The sequence below is a fragment of the Diadema antillarum genome, unplaced genomic scaffold (assembly GCF_040938485.1).
Source record: "Diadema antillarum isolate AM-2024a unplaced genomic scaffold, OU_Dant_1.0 seq00000441_RagTag, whole genome shotgun sequence".
NCBI lineage: Eukaryota > Metazoa > Echinodermata > Echinoidea > Diadematoida > Diadematidae > Diadema > Diadema antillarum.
In genome coordinates, this window is record NW_027271416.1 from 410,001 (window position 1) to 428,701 (window position 18,701).

At 37.8% G+C, this 18,701-nt stretch overlaps 1 protein-coding gene across 1 annotated transcript in view; it reads right to left on the minus strand.

Annotated features, from left to right (window-relative positions):
- Positions 1-18,701, minus strand: part of LOC139732618 (serine/threonine-protein phosphatase PP1-gamma catalytic subunit B) — a 40,349-nt gene that overhangs the window by 4,811 nt on the left and 16,837 nt on the right. The window contains exons 2-4 of the mRNA XM_071643474.1: positions 12,569-12,700; positions 3,136-3,366; positions 591-695 (exon numbers count right to left, since the gene is read on the minus strand). Coding sequence (XP_071499575.1) covers positions 591-695; positions 3,136-3,366; positions 12,569-12,700 — 468 coding nt within the window. The remainder of the gene's footprint in view (positions 1-590; positions 696-3,135; positions 3,367-12,568; positions 12,701-18,701) is intronic.

Here is an 18,701-nt window from a genome sequence, read left to right on the forward strand (position 1 = left end):
GAATTTGAGTCTGATGACACACCATTAACATGTGCTCAGGTTAACTTTACACATGGGTTTCTACAAACCGCACACATTCAAAGCAGGTGGTATCATCATACAAAAGACGTATCTAGATGTCTTGTAATGTATAGATGGAAGTAAGTATACTTCACCAACAGTAAAATCTTTAAAGACTCTCTTGATGCTCTTGCATGCAAAATGCACAGTACCTCCTACATGGCTTGGAATCTCACGAACGTTCAACCACAACAACCACAATGTGAATGACAACCCGCTTTGTACTTTTGACGAGGATTTGTTTCCACTTGATTTCCCTTCCTACTTACAATGTGACCATCAAACTAGGGAATCCACAATCTGGCACCAGTCTTCATTTCTAAACTCGCTTCAGTTGGCATCAGACAGACTCACTGACACTACGCCAGTTTGTTGGCGGTTGCAAACATTGCATACCATGGCAATGTGAGACAACATCCATGAAATATGATGCGGTTGGTTGCCCTTTTGGAACACAATTCCATGGGGGTGGGTGGGAAAGATGGGGAAACAAACGTAGCAACTGAAATAGGCACAGGGAAGAAACTAACCTCCATGACAGCAGAAGATCTTCTCATCAATGATTGCTGTGATGGGTAAGCAGTTGAAGCAGTCTGTGAAGGTTTTCCACAGCTTGATGTTGTATCTCCTTTTACCTGCAAGGCAAGGGGGAAAAAATTAAAGCTTTTACAGCCTTGTAACACAACTGCTTCACAAACACAATAGTCTCAAATTGTCAATTCATGTGACATACACTGTACTTGGTAGATGGCAAAGGGGGAAACCCTACTAACAGCCAGAGCATGTCTACTCTTGGCTGTATGATTTCTTTTTTTTTTTTCTGGCATCAAGTTCCTCCCTGAAATATATTATGAGATGCCAAAAGACAGCTGACCATGGAAAAGGACATTAGTGTTACTTCCTTGTGCATACAATCAATGTTCTCACATACAATCAATGTTCTCACACAGTAAACTTCAGTGAGCCAAAACAGTAATTACACCTAGCCAAAATGCAATGAGACTTTTTTCAGAACACACTGGTATACTTTGTACTTGTAAACGTCCTAAAGCATCAGTTAATATACATACTGAACAAGCACACACAAATGGAAACACACTCACACATACACACATGTAAATATACATTGCACAGGGTAATCAATCCCCGTAAAGAAATAGTTCTGTCACATGCTTTCCACAAAATGTAAATTCATTGATTTCATGTCAAACAAGTGTAGAGTCCGTAATGGGCATTATGAAATGATTTTGGATTACTATCATTACCCTCACAATGATTTTTTTTTTTTTTTTTTTGCTTGCTGCAGTTTTAACATATACAGAAAAGCTAGAACTTTTCAGTACAGGTGGAACTTAACACAGAAACTATGTAAAATCTCTTCAGCAGCAATTAAAGCTTCCAGTGATATTGAATTCCTGTACTCTACTTCAATACATTTGTAAGATAAAATGTCATATGCTTTGAAGGGCGATTAAATGTACACCTAATCCCCCACCTCACACAGTATGCAGTTGCTACACAAAATCAAGCAAGCAAGTGAACAAAATAAACCAAAACTGACTGCATTCCAGTTAATCTCACCTGATCACTATCCTGTCTATCCATGTATGGACACTGTCACTGACAAAGATTGTGTTACCTTTAATAGCATTCTTTGTGTACACGTTGTATTTGACTGAATCCAAAATGCTTGATGGAAAAAGAGACAAGCTATCTGCAGGGACACTGTATCATCCTCTCTCACTCTCTCTGTCTCTTTCTCAACATTAAATTTTAATAATGTAACATTCCTCTCATTCTAACGTGAATGAAGCCAGATTCTACCTTATCATTTTTAATGGAATGATGTACAAGTCAGCCATACAGTCAGTGTTCAAACCATAACGATTACATTTCAAGCACTTCAAATGATTGAGTGCAGAGTGCGAACTCCCTAGTCTTGATTCAAAATTAGTTACATTCCCGAATATAAAAGTGAAAGATTTCTTTTTTTCCTCTTCTTATTGACATGTACGAGAATATTTTGACCCCAGGCGCACATTTGAATGCAATTTGCAAAGAACATAGGATTATGAGAAAATTCCAGAATTGCAATGACAAAAGGTGTACATTCCTCTAGGTATAGGTGGAGGCATTATCTTTTTCCTTGCACACACCATGCAAAGTTGTACTGACTGAAAGGAACAGGCTGAAGCCATGGGCTAGAGTTAATGCCACTCCATGAACAGAGGTCTGTAGCTGAAACAGCACCGTCTCGCTTTGTTTTCTGAACCTACAACACAGGAAGCCCAATTAGCTTTCTTAATATCAAATGCAACAAGGTAAGAACTGGTTGCAATATTGGCTGATATGATATTGTCCAATCCAATGTTCACACATTATTTTTTCTTTATTTTTTTTTTTCTCTTTTGTTTTTGAAGGGGGACTTGCACCCCACAAGTCACAACTATGTTCACAGAATAGTAGAACATCTCCTTGGTTGTATTCTCCCTGACAAGGTATGCAAAGGGGCTGTTACTGAGAAGGAGTCATTCCAAAGTGAATACTCTCTGTGCTATTGCATTAACAGTAAGTATGCCATGAGGTCACCCTGACAGCTTGTGTATACCGCAGACCAAATGATGCAAATCCCAGGGCACATCCTACCAGCCAGTAAGAGCTTCAAGTTAATTACTCATCTACAAAACACCCACAACACCCTGTGACAAAATGCATGATGAGAAAGAGGACCAAGTCTATACTCTCCCTAGAGACCACAGTATTCTGAGGTGCAATTTTTGTTGTTGCTGGGTTTTCTTGTTGTTATTGTTGCCGTTGTCATGCTAGATGTATGTGTTGCTTTATTTTTGTTTTTGTTTTGAGGTTAACTTACAAACATCACGATAAGTCAACTTAAATATCTGCCCTTAAAACTTGGAAATGCAAGGAAAATAGTATTACAGACTACCCCAAAATATGAATCAAAGAAATGTCTTCTACACACACACACACACACACACACACACACACACACACACACACACACACACACACACACACACACACACACAGGAATCAACCGCAAAGGCTGCTTACATTCATCGTAAAATCCGTAAATTCTGTTGATGCTGGCGCACTCGTGGTTGCCCCGCAGGAGGAAGAAGTTCTCAGGGAACTTGATCTTGTAGGCTAGCAGCAGGCAGATGGTCTCCAGGGACTGCTTGCCCCTGTCTACGTAGTCGCCCAGGAACAGGTAGTTGGCCTCAGGCGGGAAGCCACCATATTCAAAGAGTCTCAGCAGGTCGTAGTACTGCCCGTGGATGTCACCTGCAACGGAGTGGCACAGAGATAAGACTCGATATTGATTATGTGTGCAGATTGATAACAACAGATTACGGCACAGGCACGAGGTCATACAAATTCAAGTGCGTGATACCATAACTCTTGAATCTATGTTTATTGTAGGGCAAGTCCAAGATAAGGTCCCCTCAGAAGGCAAAATTTCATCTTTGCTCAATATTGACATATTTAGTATCATTTTGAAGCTTATGAGTTGAAGTTTTGATTTCCATGGAGGAAAAAATGATATTATGTAAATTTATGCAAATTTCAAGGGCTTCATTTGCATAAATGTAAAACACAGCGTTACGTATGGGACATTTATAAAAATTCATATTTATTCAAAGGAAAGCAAATGATATTTGATTAATATGTGGACATAAGAAGTTCATCAAATAGTTTAACTTGGTATGAAAATTTAGGGATTATGCAAATGATTATGCAAATTAGCTCGTGTCCTATCATGAGATGTCCCATACGTAACAAAATGAGGTCATTTTTTTAGGTTTTTTCTGAAATTGCTAAGGTTATTTGAATGCCCTTTTGGAAAGTTCTAATTTATTGTTTAGAGAAATTAAATACCATAGAAAAAAGAAAAAACAGTAAAAGAAGTATTTTTTATTAGGCATTGAAATAATGTTACGTATGGGACAAATGTGTTACGTATGGGACATCCTCATATATATTGCATGTAAATGCATGTAGCTGGCTGGGAAGGTCTCTCAGTACACAAATGGTCAATCATCCTGAAGAAAGCATCCCATCTTTGTAGCTACTTTTTGAGGTATAGACACTTGAAACAATACATGTACTTGAATGAACAATTTTCAGAAAGGGGGAAGGGAAGATAGCAAAATACACTTATGAAAATCAGCATTAAAGGGATGGTATAGTTTTTGTAGAAATGGGGATTCAGTTTTCAACATTTTATGAGATGACTGGAAACCAATAATATGAATTACTAAAGAGCATACAATTCTAAGACTAGAGGAATTCAAAGTTAATTTGATGGAGATCCAATTTGAAACGGTTGAGATATCCAAAAAAAAAAAGTAAAATGATTTTATTTTTATTGCAAGTGATACACAAATTGTCCTTATCAGTTTTCAATAGTAGCCACAACAAAATTCATGGGTATACATACTGAGGTGTGACTCAAATCAATGACCTGACTGCTAGACAGACATCATACATCTACTCGATTATTAGAATTCCACGCATCAGGTATTGCTTATCTATTAAAATTAATATTTCTTGTGTCAAGTTATTTTTTTATTGAAACTAAATGGCAAACTGCCCTTCATCAATGGAAGTAAACACTTTAAACTATTCAATTTTTTAGTAGTAACTATCCTGATGAAAATAGGGCATACATACTCAGGTTGGTCATGAAAAATATAGAATATGATTGAATATGATAATGATGGTAAATATTTGGGGGATATTGTTCCCTTGACAATCTGGATCAGTATATGAGTAATTTCAACTGATTCCATCTCAATAATTATGCAAAAAAATTTGTTTATGGGTATTTTGCAAAATTATTTTGCAAAATACCCATAAACATGGTTCTCCACACACTAAACGAATGGGGGACAAAGGGCATGCATACTCAGGTTGGTCATAAAAATATAAAAATATGATTGAATATGACTATGATGGTGAATATTTGGGGAACATTGTTTCCTTGACAATTTGGATCAATATTTGAGTAGTTTCAACTGATTTTACTTCAATAATTATGCAAAATACCCAATAACATGGTTCTCCACACACTAAATGAATGGGGGACAAAGTGTCCCATACGTAACTGTCCCATACGTAACACGTCATGTCTGCCTGTAATTAGAACCTGTAATTAGAGCTTTTTGCCTAATGACATGAAACTTACCTGTGATAATCTTGAGTGTTGTGACTCTCATCACAGTGACTTACAAGTTGTAGAATGAAATACTTTCAGAGAGTTTTGAGGTTGAAAAAAATGTTCAAAAAAACAAAATTTTTCTGGTCCCATACGTAACGGCACATATTTTCTCTTCTAGAATATAATTGTCAAGGTCATTTTTCTCAATTTTTTACATGATTATACTTCTCCTAGATATCAATCACCATGATAAATTTCAATATGATCAAAGGCCATTAACACTATTTTTCAGGTCATAAAAGTCTCTGAATGTCCCATACGTAACGCGCGTGTTATCTTGGACTTGCCCTGTACAGTTTATTGTGCAACATCTTTTTCGTTTATTTCTGTCCTCATTTGCAGTGAACCAACTGATGGTGCTTATCTCCCTGTGTGACTCATTTATTATATACCATATTCCTTGACTACATACACATATGTTAAAAACAAGCAACAAAGGTGACAGCTTGCATGATTTAACAGCTAAGAAAGACATGCTACCTACTGTATGATTACAGGACTCCTCATATTTCAATACTGATTGACGTAATGTTTCATTGTATTGATGTTTTAATGCTTCAAAGGAATTACAAGTATGATTAAGGGGACTATGGTAAAACTACTGTACATTAATATTCCACACTAAGTGCAGTTCTTCCATCAATGGTATTTTGAAGCAAAGTGACATGGCTTACATCCAATAAAACACACCAAATGCAAATTTTCTCATCTTTGCTTGGTAGCATTTGCAGTTTTATGTACATTGTGTATCTCTAACCCAAGACCACAGTCTGAAGGCTTTTATTTTTATCTCTCATATTTTTGCAGTCACCCACTTGTGACCACGGTGGCCTCCCATTTCTCTGCATATTGATGACTCTACGCATGAATAAGCTTTGCATCTGCTCTTCCGTTGACGTCTTCACTCACAGGTTAAACCCACAAACTGCTCTATGACATCCCTAAGTATTCAAGTTTGTGTGACAGCCTGACAGACCACACAAATGACCCTGTATGGCAGGCAGGGTTTTTCTTCCCATGTCAACCACATCCCAATTTATGTGTATTCACACAACCTATTCCAATATATCAGAATGAACTACATAGGGTCACTGAAAGGACTCAGTTGAGTTTTTTTTTTTACAACATCTGACAACATGAGATCTGTAGTGATAACAGATTTTACGAGCAGCAGTTCTAATTTTCCATGTGAACGTCAGTCATAACTCTGCACAAATTAAAGCAGTCATTTAGGTATTCATGTGATGGATCACGAGGGGAAAAAAATAAATTGCGCAATTCATTCTCGATAATTTTCTATCAAGAATAATAAGAACTAACGAGCTTTAGCATATAGGCGACGAAATTGGTATAAGATACATGTACGAACCCCCAGAGATTGTAAATGTTGTATGAACGATTTAGGCATGATCAATAAGAACTGATGGCATTTCTGTCAAAATTTGATACTACTGTACTTGCAGCTTTGTTGATTGCACATTTTTGCACCTGTGAAACTGGACTGCATTTTGCACCAAGATGTGCTAGATGCAGATTGAACAATTTATGTGAGAATTGGAATATGCAGCTTGCGTAAGCTTTCTTATGACTTGATGTTTAATATCCAAATTAATGAGAAAATACTTGAACTTACAGCTTTTATTTTGTTGCAAATACTCCCATGAGATACTGCAACAGGAAAGACAGCTCGGGCATTTCTGTACATTTATATGTTCTGTGCAATGAGCACAACAAATAAATAACTCTTCCAAACAATTTTTTTTTGATTTTTTTTTTGATTTTTTTTTTTATTTTTTTTTTGATTTTTTTTTTTTTTTTGGGGGGGGGGGGGTTAAATACCAAGTAAAGTATTAATTACTCACAGCCAGGTAGCATCTACATGTGTATCTGATTTTTCCTGGTTTTTAAAACAATGCCTGACTAAAATTCAAAATTACCCTAGAAGTGGTGAATATATAATGCATTTCCTGTTTACACAGCCAAACTCCCAGCAGTTTATTCATGAAATGAGGTCTGCAGAAGACTGGCGGCCTCTCAAAGCCAGTCATGTGTGGCGCAACAATGCTGTTTTGTTGTTGTTTTTTCCAGGGGAAGGTGGTGTGGGAGAATGGAAAGCAATTTGGTGAAAGATTAATCCTGATGACGCATTGGCAAAAAAACATTTTACCTAAAACTAATCACGATTTGGGGCATTTCCCTTCATATGACTCACCAAAAACACAATGCACAAAATTCTTTTTGGTGCTTGTCATGTCTTTGTGCACATAAGACATTTGCTGTCTTGCATTCAGAGCGGCTTTGCATGGAAATTGAATCGCATTCCATGTTGTTCAAGTAGACCAAAAAAAAAAAAGGACTTTCAAGGAGTCTACTTAGAATAGAAATGTGCTGTACAGTGTTACCACCAAAACTAAAAGACTTCCAATACTTGTCCCAAATGTTTGCAGTGTGCCATCCTGAAGGAACATCCAGAGGTGTTAATACTATTATAGTATTCCCATTACACGGAATAATTTTCAATTGCTATGCATTTCTGGTACGACTGCAATACAAAATGCAATTTGTATGACAATCTGTCACGTACACATGTAGAATTGAATACCATTTTGTAAAAAACATAATTTGTTCACTGACTGACACTACACTTAAAACAAGTATGTTGAGAAGGGAAATTATTTCATGCACTGAGAATAAGACCTACAATTGTACATGTACATGTACAGTCCCCAATGTTGTCAGTGAAGTGGTCCAAGGAATATGAAATTTGCATGGATCTTGCATGTCCCTTGACAGCGCTCTGTGGGATCCCATTGAGACTTGCCTTCAGGATAGTGGGATGGCTATTTGAAGTGCACATCAAATCGCTCCATTAGAGAGCTTCCTGCTCTGGACAGGAACCTGCCAAATGACATTTCCGCCTTTCCCTGACAGCAAACCATGAAAATAAGCCAGAAAACTGCCCAGATTTCCTCTGATCGTACCATACGCACCGTGTTATTCTGGTCAGTGAGCAGTATAAAACTGTGCTGCATTGCTTTAATAGCCAGATGCAGCAGGGCCTGCTCAAATTGTATGCATGTTATTTACTTTTTTGGTGTTACATGTTTTGATGCATGAATGTCTCATGACAGCTCTTGTTTAAGTAGTGTCATGATACCAGGCATGTTTGTAACTGCTGATAACCGGAATGTACAATTTATATTAAATTACTTTTGCAAGAATCATAATACATGGTATACTGCACTTTCAGCTCTATTCTAGCTGGACAATACCTTCATGTCAACAGGAAATGCTGTGATATTATTACTACTTCAGTGGGTATTGTTGCAGGTGGACACTTTTTCTCCTGAAGCTGTTCTATAAATGGTTACGAATATTACTGTGGTATTATTCAATATAATACAATTGATTATAATGAGATCAAAATGCAATTACATGAAAGTTAACTTGTCAGAAATTGCAGGATGTGATTAACATCTACAGGTAATGCGCTGCCACATGTAGCAAGTGTAGTATGGAGGTGACCAGCCTTCTACATTTGCATCACAGAATCAGGTCAGATTGGTTGACAAGAAACTACTCAACGAATTGAAATGGACCTGTCAATCATTAAGTTTTTTAGTTCCTTGTACTCAGCGCTGATTGTACTAGAAGAAACACATACTCACCACACATGAGTGCTTTAATAGTCTGTAATAATCATATCTAGTTTTTTTTTGGGAAAAAATGTGTAATAAAACATGTGGACAAGGGGTCTGAAGACAGCAAACTACAAGAAGGGAATACAGGAACTAGCAAAGGAACAAATAGGAAGTAAAGTACACTCATTTAGCCTTGGAGATACATGCACTTTCAAAAACAAGTGTAACTTTTAAAGGGAAGAAGAAAGAAATCAAAGCCTTCATCCAGTGTATACTGTAAAATCAGAAATATTTGGGCAATGACATTTTTGCAAATGGGAGTTGATAGCCTTTTTGAGGGCACAAAATTTTCACTGGCCACCTGCATCAAATGCCTAAGTGTATAGGCAAGAACTTTTGCATGGATTATAATTCTGTGGATCTTTTGCCCCTTGCAAAATTCATGAAAATTTCTGGTTTTACAGAATGTACCAATACTACACTGTATATGTATTTCATAAAATTATTGCATGTCTTAACACGTGACTGACACACCAACTTCTATCACCCAGGCATCTAGTGAAGTAAGCAACACAAACCTTGAAAAAATGTGATGTAGCTAAGTACAATCACAGAGAAACAACAATAATCTCCTAGCCTAACGACCTTGCTGTATTACTAGGGACTCCTTTTTATAGCCGTGCTCCTTGCTATCCCTCTTTTTTTTTCTTTCTTTTTGTAAGGTTGTATTCCAATCAAGATAAATGAATAACCGAACTGCTTGCAGCTGCCTTGTATGTGTGAGTGTGTGTTTGTCTGTGTACATTGTATGTGCGCACATGACCTCACACAGATTATGTTAACAGATAACAATGTGTACCCAATAAATTGATACATGTATATGTGTTCCGGTGTTTCTTTCTTCGCTTTCTTCATACACATGTAATCACTTGCTGCGTTCACACACAGGAATTACAGTTGTTGTTTGTTTGCATCACAATGCAAAAATTGATTTGATTTGCTTTCACTCACACTTGGCAAAAAACAAACAAAACACACACACACACACACTCAGAGGCACATGGAACGCTTTGAATCTCCAGACTGTGCATGCCTAAACAATGACCAGAGTGTGACCCTGGGCAACAGAATGTGTAGACCTTGTGTGACAAGCTGCATTACGAGATTAATGAAACAATTTTTTGGGGGTGTGTATGCCATTCACACTTACCTTGCAGGACATTGTGATGTGTGTTACCACTAGAGCTGACAATTTGCGTTTTTGCCAACACACATGAGTCAACTGTTTTCACATTGCACTGCAAAAACAGATTTTCAAAATGGCTAATTTTCATTGTAGAACCTGAATGGGACTCCTGTATCTCCCTACTGTACAATCTAATCTCCACCGATACACCGCCTGTCTTTATCTAAAAAACTCATGCAATAAAATCTATAAATGCCTCTATGTGAATAGAATAAAAACTTGTAGATGTTGACAGTGTAAAAAATCTCTCATAAAAGCTGTGATCCTTAACAGACTGCTGCTCCTCGTGACAAAGAACAACATGAATGTTGGCTATTACTGCATGTCAGTCCCCCCCCCCCCCCCCCCCCCCCCCGCAATAATCATTGATCAGTGTACATTGTTAAGAAAACTCTAGAAAAAAAGGTATCATCAAATCCATCTACATTGTATATCACGCACAACTCTGGAAATTATTAATTGCATTATCATCCTGGATAAAGTCATGTCCATAGAATTCAATACTATTTTAACAAGCAGTATCCAGCAACTGAGTGGTTCACTGTGGTAACTGGAAGCTACAATATATCTGGATGGATAATGAAGAATCAAGGATTTTATATGGAAAAAAAAAGAGCAAGAACCGAACAAGGAGTTCTTCACTGAACAAGTGTAGCCTTATTCGACATGTTTTGAAAGCTCTATGCTGAGCCTGCTGCCATCAAATACTGTAAAATGAGAAAAGCTTGCGTGCATTTTAATGTCATGAATTCACGAGCCCAGATTTGCAAAATTAAAATGCACCCCAAAGTTCTTGTTCACACTTTATGCATTGAATGCCAGTGGCAATTCCCCAAAAAATTCATGCTGCAAAAACATCTTGCTAAAGTTACAGTATGCACAGAAAAGGTGATATGGAAGGAAAATGGGGGGGGGGGGGGGATTTCAAGTTAAAGGACAAGTTCACCTTCATAAACATAAGGATTGAGAGAATGCAACAATATTAGTAGAACACATCAGTGAAAGTTTGAGGAAAATTGGACAATCGATGCAAAAGTTATGAATTTTTAAAATTTCTGTTTTGGAACCGCTGGATGAGGAGACTACTACAGCTTGTGAGTCATATGCGTACAACAGTATAAAGAAAATATAAAGAAAATTCAACATATTTTCACTTTTTTCGCATAATAAAAGAGCACTTGACTTGCCTCTTTCTAAAGGCAGGGGGAATAATATTACCCATAACATTTGTCGGTAACAAGTCGGGGGAATGTGTACTTTTTTCATAAGATGAAATTTTGTGATATTCTCTTTATATTTTCCTTATATTGTTGTAGGCATGTGACATCTAAGTTTTTCACACACTGCAGTAGTCTTCTCATCCAGCGGTTACTGCACAAAAACTTCAAAAATTCATAACTTTTGAACGGATTGTCCGATTTTCCTCAAACTTTCAATGATGTGTTCTACTAATATTGCTACATTCTCTCAATCCTTATGTTTATGAAGGTGAACTTGTCCTTTAATGTACTTGTCAATGGAATATAACATCTATGAACACTGGATAATCAGTTTTAACAGTGATGGCAACATAAGTTGAAGTGCCACACGAACATTGCCCTCTAGTGCTGAAGAGGATTTTTTTGTGTATTTGCTTTGTTTTGTTTTTTGGGTGGTTTTTGAATTTGTTTTGTTTTGCTTCTTCTTCTTCTTTTTTCTTTTTCTTTTTTTTGTTACAGGGAAAGATGTGCTACTATCAAGAGCATTCCAAAACATCATCTCAATAGTGTTTCATTTGCTTTTTTCCTCTGAACCATTCTACCACCACTCGCACAGGAGAAACCAGACAGGCCAGCATGGACATTTAGACAGGCAGTCTGCATACAGTGCAAGAGGGCTCCAAAAAATATACAGGAAGTCTGCTTGGATATCTAAACTTAGTTCCAAGTACACATCCTTTTCCCACACTTTTAAGGGCAAACTTGAAAAAGAAAACATGACCGCTTCTCTTTCTGGACTGATGCACACTTAGCAGTCGGGCAAAGCATCCTGTTTTTCCAGCATACTGTAAGGACACTTTTAACGGTATCTGAGACCTTATTCAACCTCCCCCCCCCCCACACACACACACACACACACCAACAAAAGCAAAGTTACCACTTAGTTTTTAGTTTAATTTGTTTTTGTTTCCTGTTGATTTCATTTTCTAATACCTTCACTGTGAAAATCCAGAGGTCATCAAAGGCTAGTCTACACATGCATAGTCTAAAACACAATATGTAACACTTGACTCATACCCCCAAAATAGCAAATTACACAGCAGCTGCACATTGTATAACACACCCCCTAACAATAACCCACCCACAGAACTGCTAGAAATCTTGCACCTTGCCCACTTACCACAGATCTTCAAAGGTGCCTCCAATTCCAGCAGATTGGGTTGACTGAGGAAGATTTCTCTCGACTTCAGACAGAGACCACGGATATCTGCCTCCGTCAATTGAACATTCTTTCCGGGTCTGGTGCCGCGAGCTGTACACAGATATGAAAGCAAAGGCAACATTTATAAATTACCTTGGCAAAAAATGCATAAATTGAAGGATGAAATGTGATTATTTCAACCAAAACATTATACACATATAATGTACAAATCAAAAGTGCTACAAAGCAAGCAATGTTGAAGTAAACACTGCACAGTACTTCTATAGTGTGCAAGCAGTATGAAACTGACAATGAATGAATGTACATTCTATAATCATATTCAACATTTTTATTGAAGAGCACAGTGCAAGTACAATTGTATGCATTACTGCGTTGTACCAGTACTGTAAACGTCAATATTTTCGCGCGATTAATTTTTCGCGCTGAGCGGCTCGAAAACGTATTCGCGGGTTCTTAAATTCGCGCTCCGCAGCAGGTTACTTTACTGTAGTACACATTCACTGCTTTCATCCAAAGCCTCTGTTACATAGCTTGCTATGCCAGCGTACGACAAGCGACGTAGCGAGCGGCTCGACTGCGAGTACAAGCACTCAAATACGTAGTACAGCTGTGACTCTAGTACCGTAGTCACGGGGGACTGTAGCTGTAGCATCGATGCGTGCGGTGCACACATGCATGCTACAGTACACAGCAATCTAGGGTATCGTCTCTTCGCACAGTACTAGTAGCGTAAACATGCCTGTACATGGTACTACGTAGCAGTATCATCGATGAAGCGCACACAATTCATCCCGTTCAAAATGTGCGTAGAAAATTGTGAAGATATATTCGCGCGTTTTTGAATTCGCGCTAGCCGAGCGTAGCGCGAAATCCGCGAAAATTAATGTACCGCGAAAATTTCTACAGAATAGACTTCCCTCAATAAAGTCGTTAGGTTGAGATGCTATCAGTTAATATTTCAAATCCATGCAAGTCATGTTAAGTTACAACTGAATGACATCAGGAATGAAACTCTTGGGCAGATGAGTACATTTCACTACAGATGATTAAAAAAGGAATGAACATGCACAGATGTGGATATAATTACACCAAGCTGACACACTTAATCAGGCAAAGTCTGATGGTGAAGTACATGTACCCACAGATAGTCTAGCTCAAAGACAGTCATTTACACTGACCCACAAAGGCATCAGAGGCGTGCACATGACACATTTTACTCTGTATTAACATGGCACCATGTTTGGTGCAAGCCTGTAAGCTTATGCATGGCAAACATCTAAAAGCAAGCATTTTCTACTCGTGAGTGGGTGTGTGTTTTCAGCACGCCCCTTCTAGCACATCCTGACATGAGCGAGCTACACTAGTCTCGACTCCACAGTCCAAGACAAGCAGCGATCCCGTGTGGCGATAATTCCCGATGTTGTGTGCGTGAGTGTGAGGAGTGCATGCACGCATATCATTACTCTATCGTCCGTACATGCATGCATTTCAGATGGGAGCCGGTTAGAGAGAACCCGGTTGCTATGCTGATGCTCCTCTCATGGAGAGAGGCTTGCATGCATGCAAACATGACAAGAGCCAATGGTTGCAAGCCTCATACAGTACGCACTACACTTCATGTACAAACTGTACAGTGCTTCCAACCTTGCATCATCTGAAGATAGGGACCAACACTACATGTACATTACGTTGCCTATTATCTAATTAATTAAAATATCTAATGAATGCATGATTGTCCATACAATGTGTATGCCACACTTTTTATGTACATGTATTCACAACATAGCTAAATCTTGATGAGTAGACAATAGCATCTGGTACACTGTAGTTTTTAAGTACCTGGTACATCAGTTTTATTTTTTTTTTAATACACACACACATACACAAACACACACACACACACATACACAAACACATACACAAAATAAAAACAAAATAACTTCATAATATGTACTTAAAAAATATATGGAGAGCAGGGTAAATGACTCACAATTTAACAGATTGTATACCTGTAACCATACAGTATGTACCGGTACTTGAAATAAACTACATCTTATAGGCCAAATGATGTAAAGCAAGAAAAGATTTTGCTTTCAATTGAAAAAAGCTCTAACAATCTATACCATGACCAGTTCTATAAATCCCTCTGTAGAAATCCAGTCATTGGGAACGATGATTCTCTAAAAGATGCAAGCGTTATGTTTAGAGCTTCCTACAAATCAAGTCCATGATATCAATCATACATCATACTAACATCTCCCCTCATTATCTCCTAAATAAACTTTGACAGTCGATCTAAAAATTGGTCCCACCTTGGCTGATCAGACTTCAAAGAAATAATTGGAAAAAGGAATTTAAACACAACCCCCAAAATCTCATCACTGCCTCATATGGCTGATAAATCAATGCAGGGAAGTCCACCCCACCTTGTAGAGTATTGTAAAAGTGACTGCAAGATTCTCAGGTCTAGCAAGTGCATTTTGGTGGAGAAAATGTACAACTGTATTTTAACCTTTTCTGCAATATATATTTGTGGTTACGATTTGGAAAAAAAAAACCAGTATTTGCCACGAAAACTGCAGTATATTTTGCAAAACAAAAACAAAGACAAACAGAAAACAAAACAAAAGCATTTCAAAATACTGGAAAAAAAAGTTACAGTTGGTATATTTGTTAATGTGTAATGTCATCAGTGTTGGTAACATGTCAATCTATTCTCAGAGGAACAGTGAGTGATGTCTGCCTTGTTCCCTTCCCTTCCCTTCTCTACTCCATGTCTGTGCAGGAAAGAGTTACACACACACACACAAACAAATGTATTATTTGTATGGATCCTTGTGACGCACATACACAACACTCCATGGCATTGTTCCTCCCTGTGACGCTAGCAATGAAGGTTACATTTAACTTGTAGCAATACACAGCTTGATAAAATAATAATAAAGGCCTATGATACAGCAATGTATATAATATCGTAAGAGGTCTAACTTGAGTTCCTTCCTAAAGTTCCTTGAATTTAAGGTCATGCTTCTCAAGATGGCTATTGACATCACAACAAAGGTTGGGTCGTCATCAGTCAACAATGGAAGCAAGATATCTACATCTGTACAATGCTTCTACAGTGTATGAAGCCCATCAACTCGTCTTAAAACCAAGCCACAAACAGTTCTCAAGGAGTGCCACTTGTATGAATACATGCACTTCCCTTGCAGGTTTCACTTGCATTACCATTTGGTACAGTCTGTACCTGATGATTTCAGCTACAATGTACATCCTGTAATCATACCCGTACATAATGTAAATGTATATCCTGTCATTCTATCAATGAAGGCCTTAACTCTTTGGGAAGTAAGAGGTTGCACCGTATATCAGACTTCCAATGCTTGTAGAGGGGAATGTGCTAGGAGTTACACATTGTACATTGTACTGGGTATTGTGTGAATGTCTAATTAAACAATGTGAGCACCAGATACATGGAAATTTGAGCCAGCTTGGAACAAGTGAGGGGTGGGGGGTGGGGAGGAGGAGGCAGCAAGACAGAATAGCAGAAGAGGAACTAATCCACTGACTGCTACCTTGGTCATCACTGTGGTGGCCAAGAGTAGTTCTCATTTCCTGCTAGGTTTGTCATCCATGAAATGTACACTGCTTTATATAGCAGCCTGTGTTTGTATGGGAGTTCCATTTCAGCGGTCGATCAATCTGCCATTCTTCTGGAGAAAAGCCAAGCAGGCACGGTGGGATGTATTAAATATTTGTTAGGGTTTCTCCCACTGGATGCCTTGTATTTCGTGAGGTTTTCATACTCACGAATTTCACAAGTCGGGTGCTATTTGCGAATCAATGTGTGACATTATGTAACTCTGATCTCATTATGAATGTGACATGCATGATGACATTTTTCTGTTCAGTACAGTGCTTTATGAGTGTGCATTTAACCATTTGCAAAATCGTCGCGAAGTCCCGATTTACCAAAAAAAAAACAATTATACTCCCTAGCCGAATATGCCGTATACAACAAATCTGTAGCAGCAATGTCTTTATGAAGATGTCCATCACCCTGATAAGTCCACAGTGCTCTTTGCAGACACTTTTACACATGCATGTACACTTTTTGTAGTACAACTTGTGCTGGTCTGCATGTACAATGTTCATTATGAAAATAATTTATTCAACATAATCTATAAAACTAGCAGAAGAGCAAAAGCATTCCTACATATCATGCAATTTTCTACCAAATGACATCTATTAAACCTCTTCTAAAATCTTCAAATCCCGGGACAGGATACCATTACTACACGTACATATGTATTCTATCCCCTTCCTTGAAACATAAACTTTCTTTTCACAATCAACAGAACTGCATTTTTATGTAATTAATGTAAACTCAACTTACAGTGTATTAACTGCATGTACAGTGTACATGTACTATACACTATACACAGGAACAGTATCACAGTACATTCTACTCCCATAATATGTGTGTGTGTGTGTGTGTGTGTGTGTGTGTGTGTGTGTGTGTGTGTGTGTGTGTATACATACATATTGTATGTGTTGACTTTCTTCTATAATCATGTCAAGGTGTGTCACAAAGCAGTCTTGACAAGTTTCACTCACAAATGTTTATCAAAGCTCATCTTAACTATAATCAAAACTGAGGGAAAATTGAGTACAGGTGCAAATTGCTTTCTGTCAGTGCTATTCTTTTGTCCTTATCCTTAAAGGACAAGTTCACCTTCATAAACATAAGGATTGAGAGAATGCAACAATATTAGTAGAACACATCAGTGAAAGTTTGAGGAAAATTGGACAATCGATGCAGAAGTTATGAACTTTTAAAATTTTTGTGTTGGAACCGCTGGATGAGGAGACTACTACAGCTTGTGAGTCATATGCGTACAACAGTATAACGAAAATGTAAAAGAAAATTCAACATATTTTCACTTTTTTCGCATAGTAAAAGAGCTCTCGACTTGCCTCTTTCTAAAGGCAGGGGGAATAATATTACCCATAACATTTGTCGGTAACGAGTCAGGGGAATGTGTACTTTTTTCAAAAGATGGCATTTTGTGAAATTCTCTTTATATTTTCCTTATATTGTTGTACGCATGTGACATCTAAGTTATTCATACACTGCAGTAGTCTTCTCATCCAGCGGTTACTGCACAAAAACTTCAAAAATTCATAACTTTTGAACGGATTGTCTGATTTTCCTCAAACTTTCAATGATGTGTTCTCCTAATATTGCTACATTCTCTCAATCCTTATGTTTATGAAGGTGAACTTGTCCTTAAAAATTTGTGTTTGTTAGAAGCCCAAGGTACATGTACAGTGACCAAATAACTCTTTATGTGCCATGGTGTAAACCCCCTGTGTGCCACATAAATTCTCAGACACCAGTAGCCATGCTTTGGAGAAACAATCCTCTTTTCAAATCTCTTTAAGTTAAAGTAGATTTTTGTTACCCTGGAAATGTAATGAGCAAAATTGTCGAGAAAATGCCAAACTTTGCTTTGATGTGAATTGTATGACAAATTTACGATCGTTTTTCTTTCAAATGACCAGTAGCCATTGAAGAGGCATTACTTTTGCACGCAAAACAGTGCCAGAAACTTACTTAGAATTTACTCGCAAATGCAGTAGGGAACACCACTTGATAGCCAATCACCACATAAAATCAAGCTACCTGTGGCAGGAATGGAATCACGAGACACGCTTTTATTGTACTGTGGCATTTGGCGATTTATCAGTCCGTTTTAGTGGCTTTGTGCTTTTGAGCAGAATATGCGAAGTTCGCTGTCGACTGAGTTGGAGGTGCGAACGTGGCACATAAAGAGAAAATCGCACATGACAGTACTTTAAAATAGTACTATGAGTCAAACAGGCAAGAGCGCACACACGAATAAAACCACACGTACACTGTACACCTGTCCATTGTATGCACAATTCCAACCTCACTCTTTAGATTCTGCGATGCAAACAACATGTAAGAATTGGTGCTTATAACCTTCCAAAGATCTACATGTAACTTCCAAAAATGTCATATGCACTGTAAATGTCTACTGTCATCTACAAGGATAGCATAATCCCA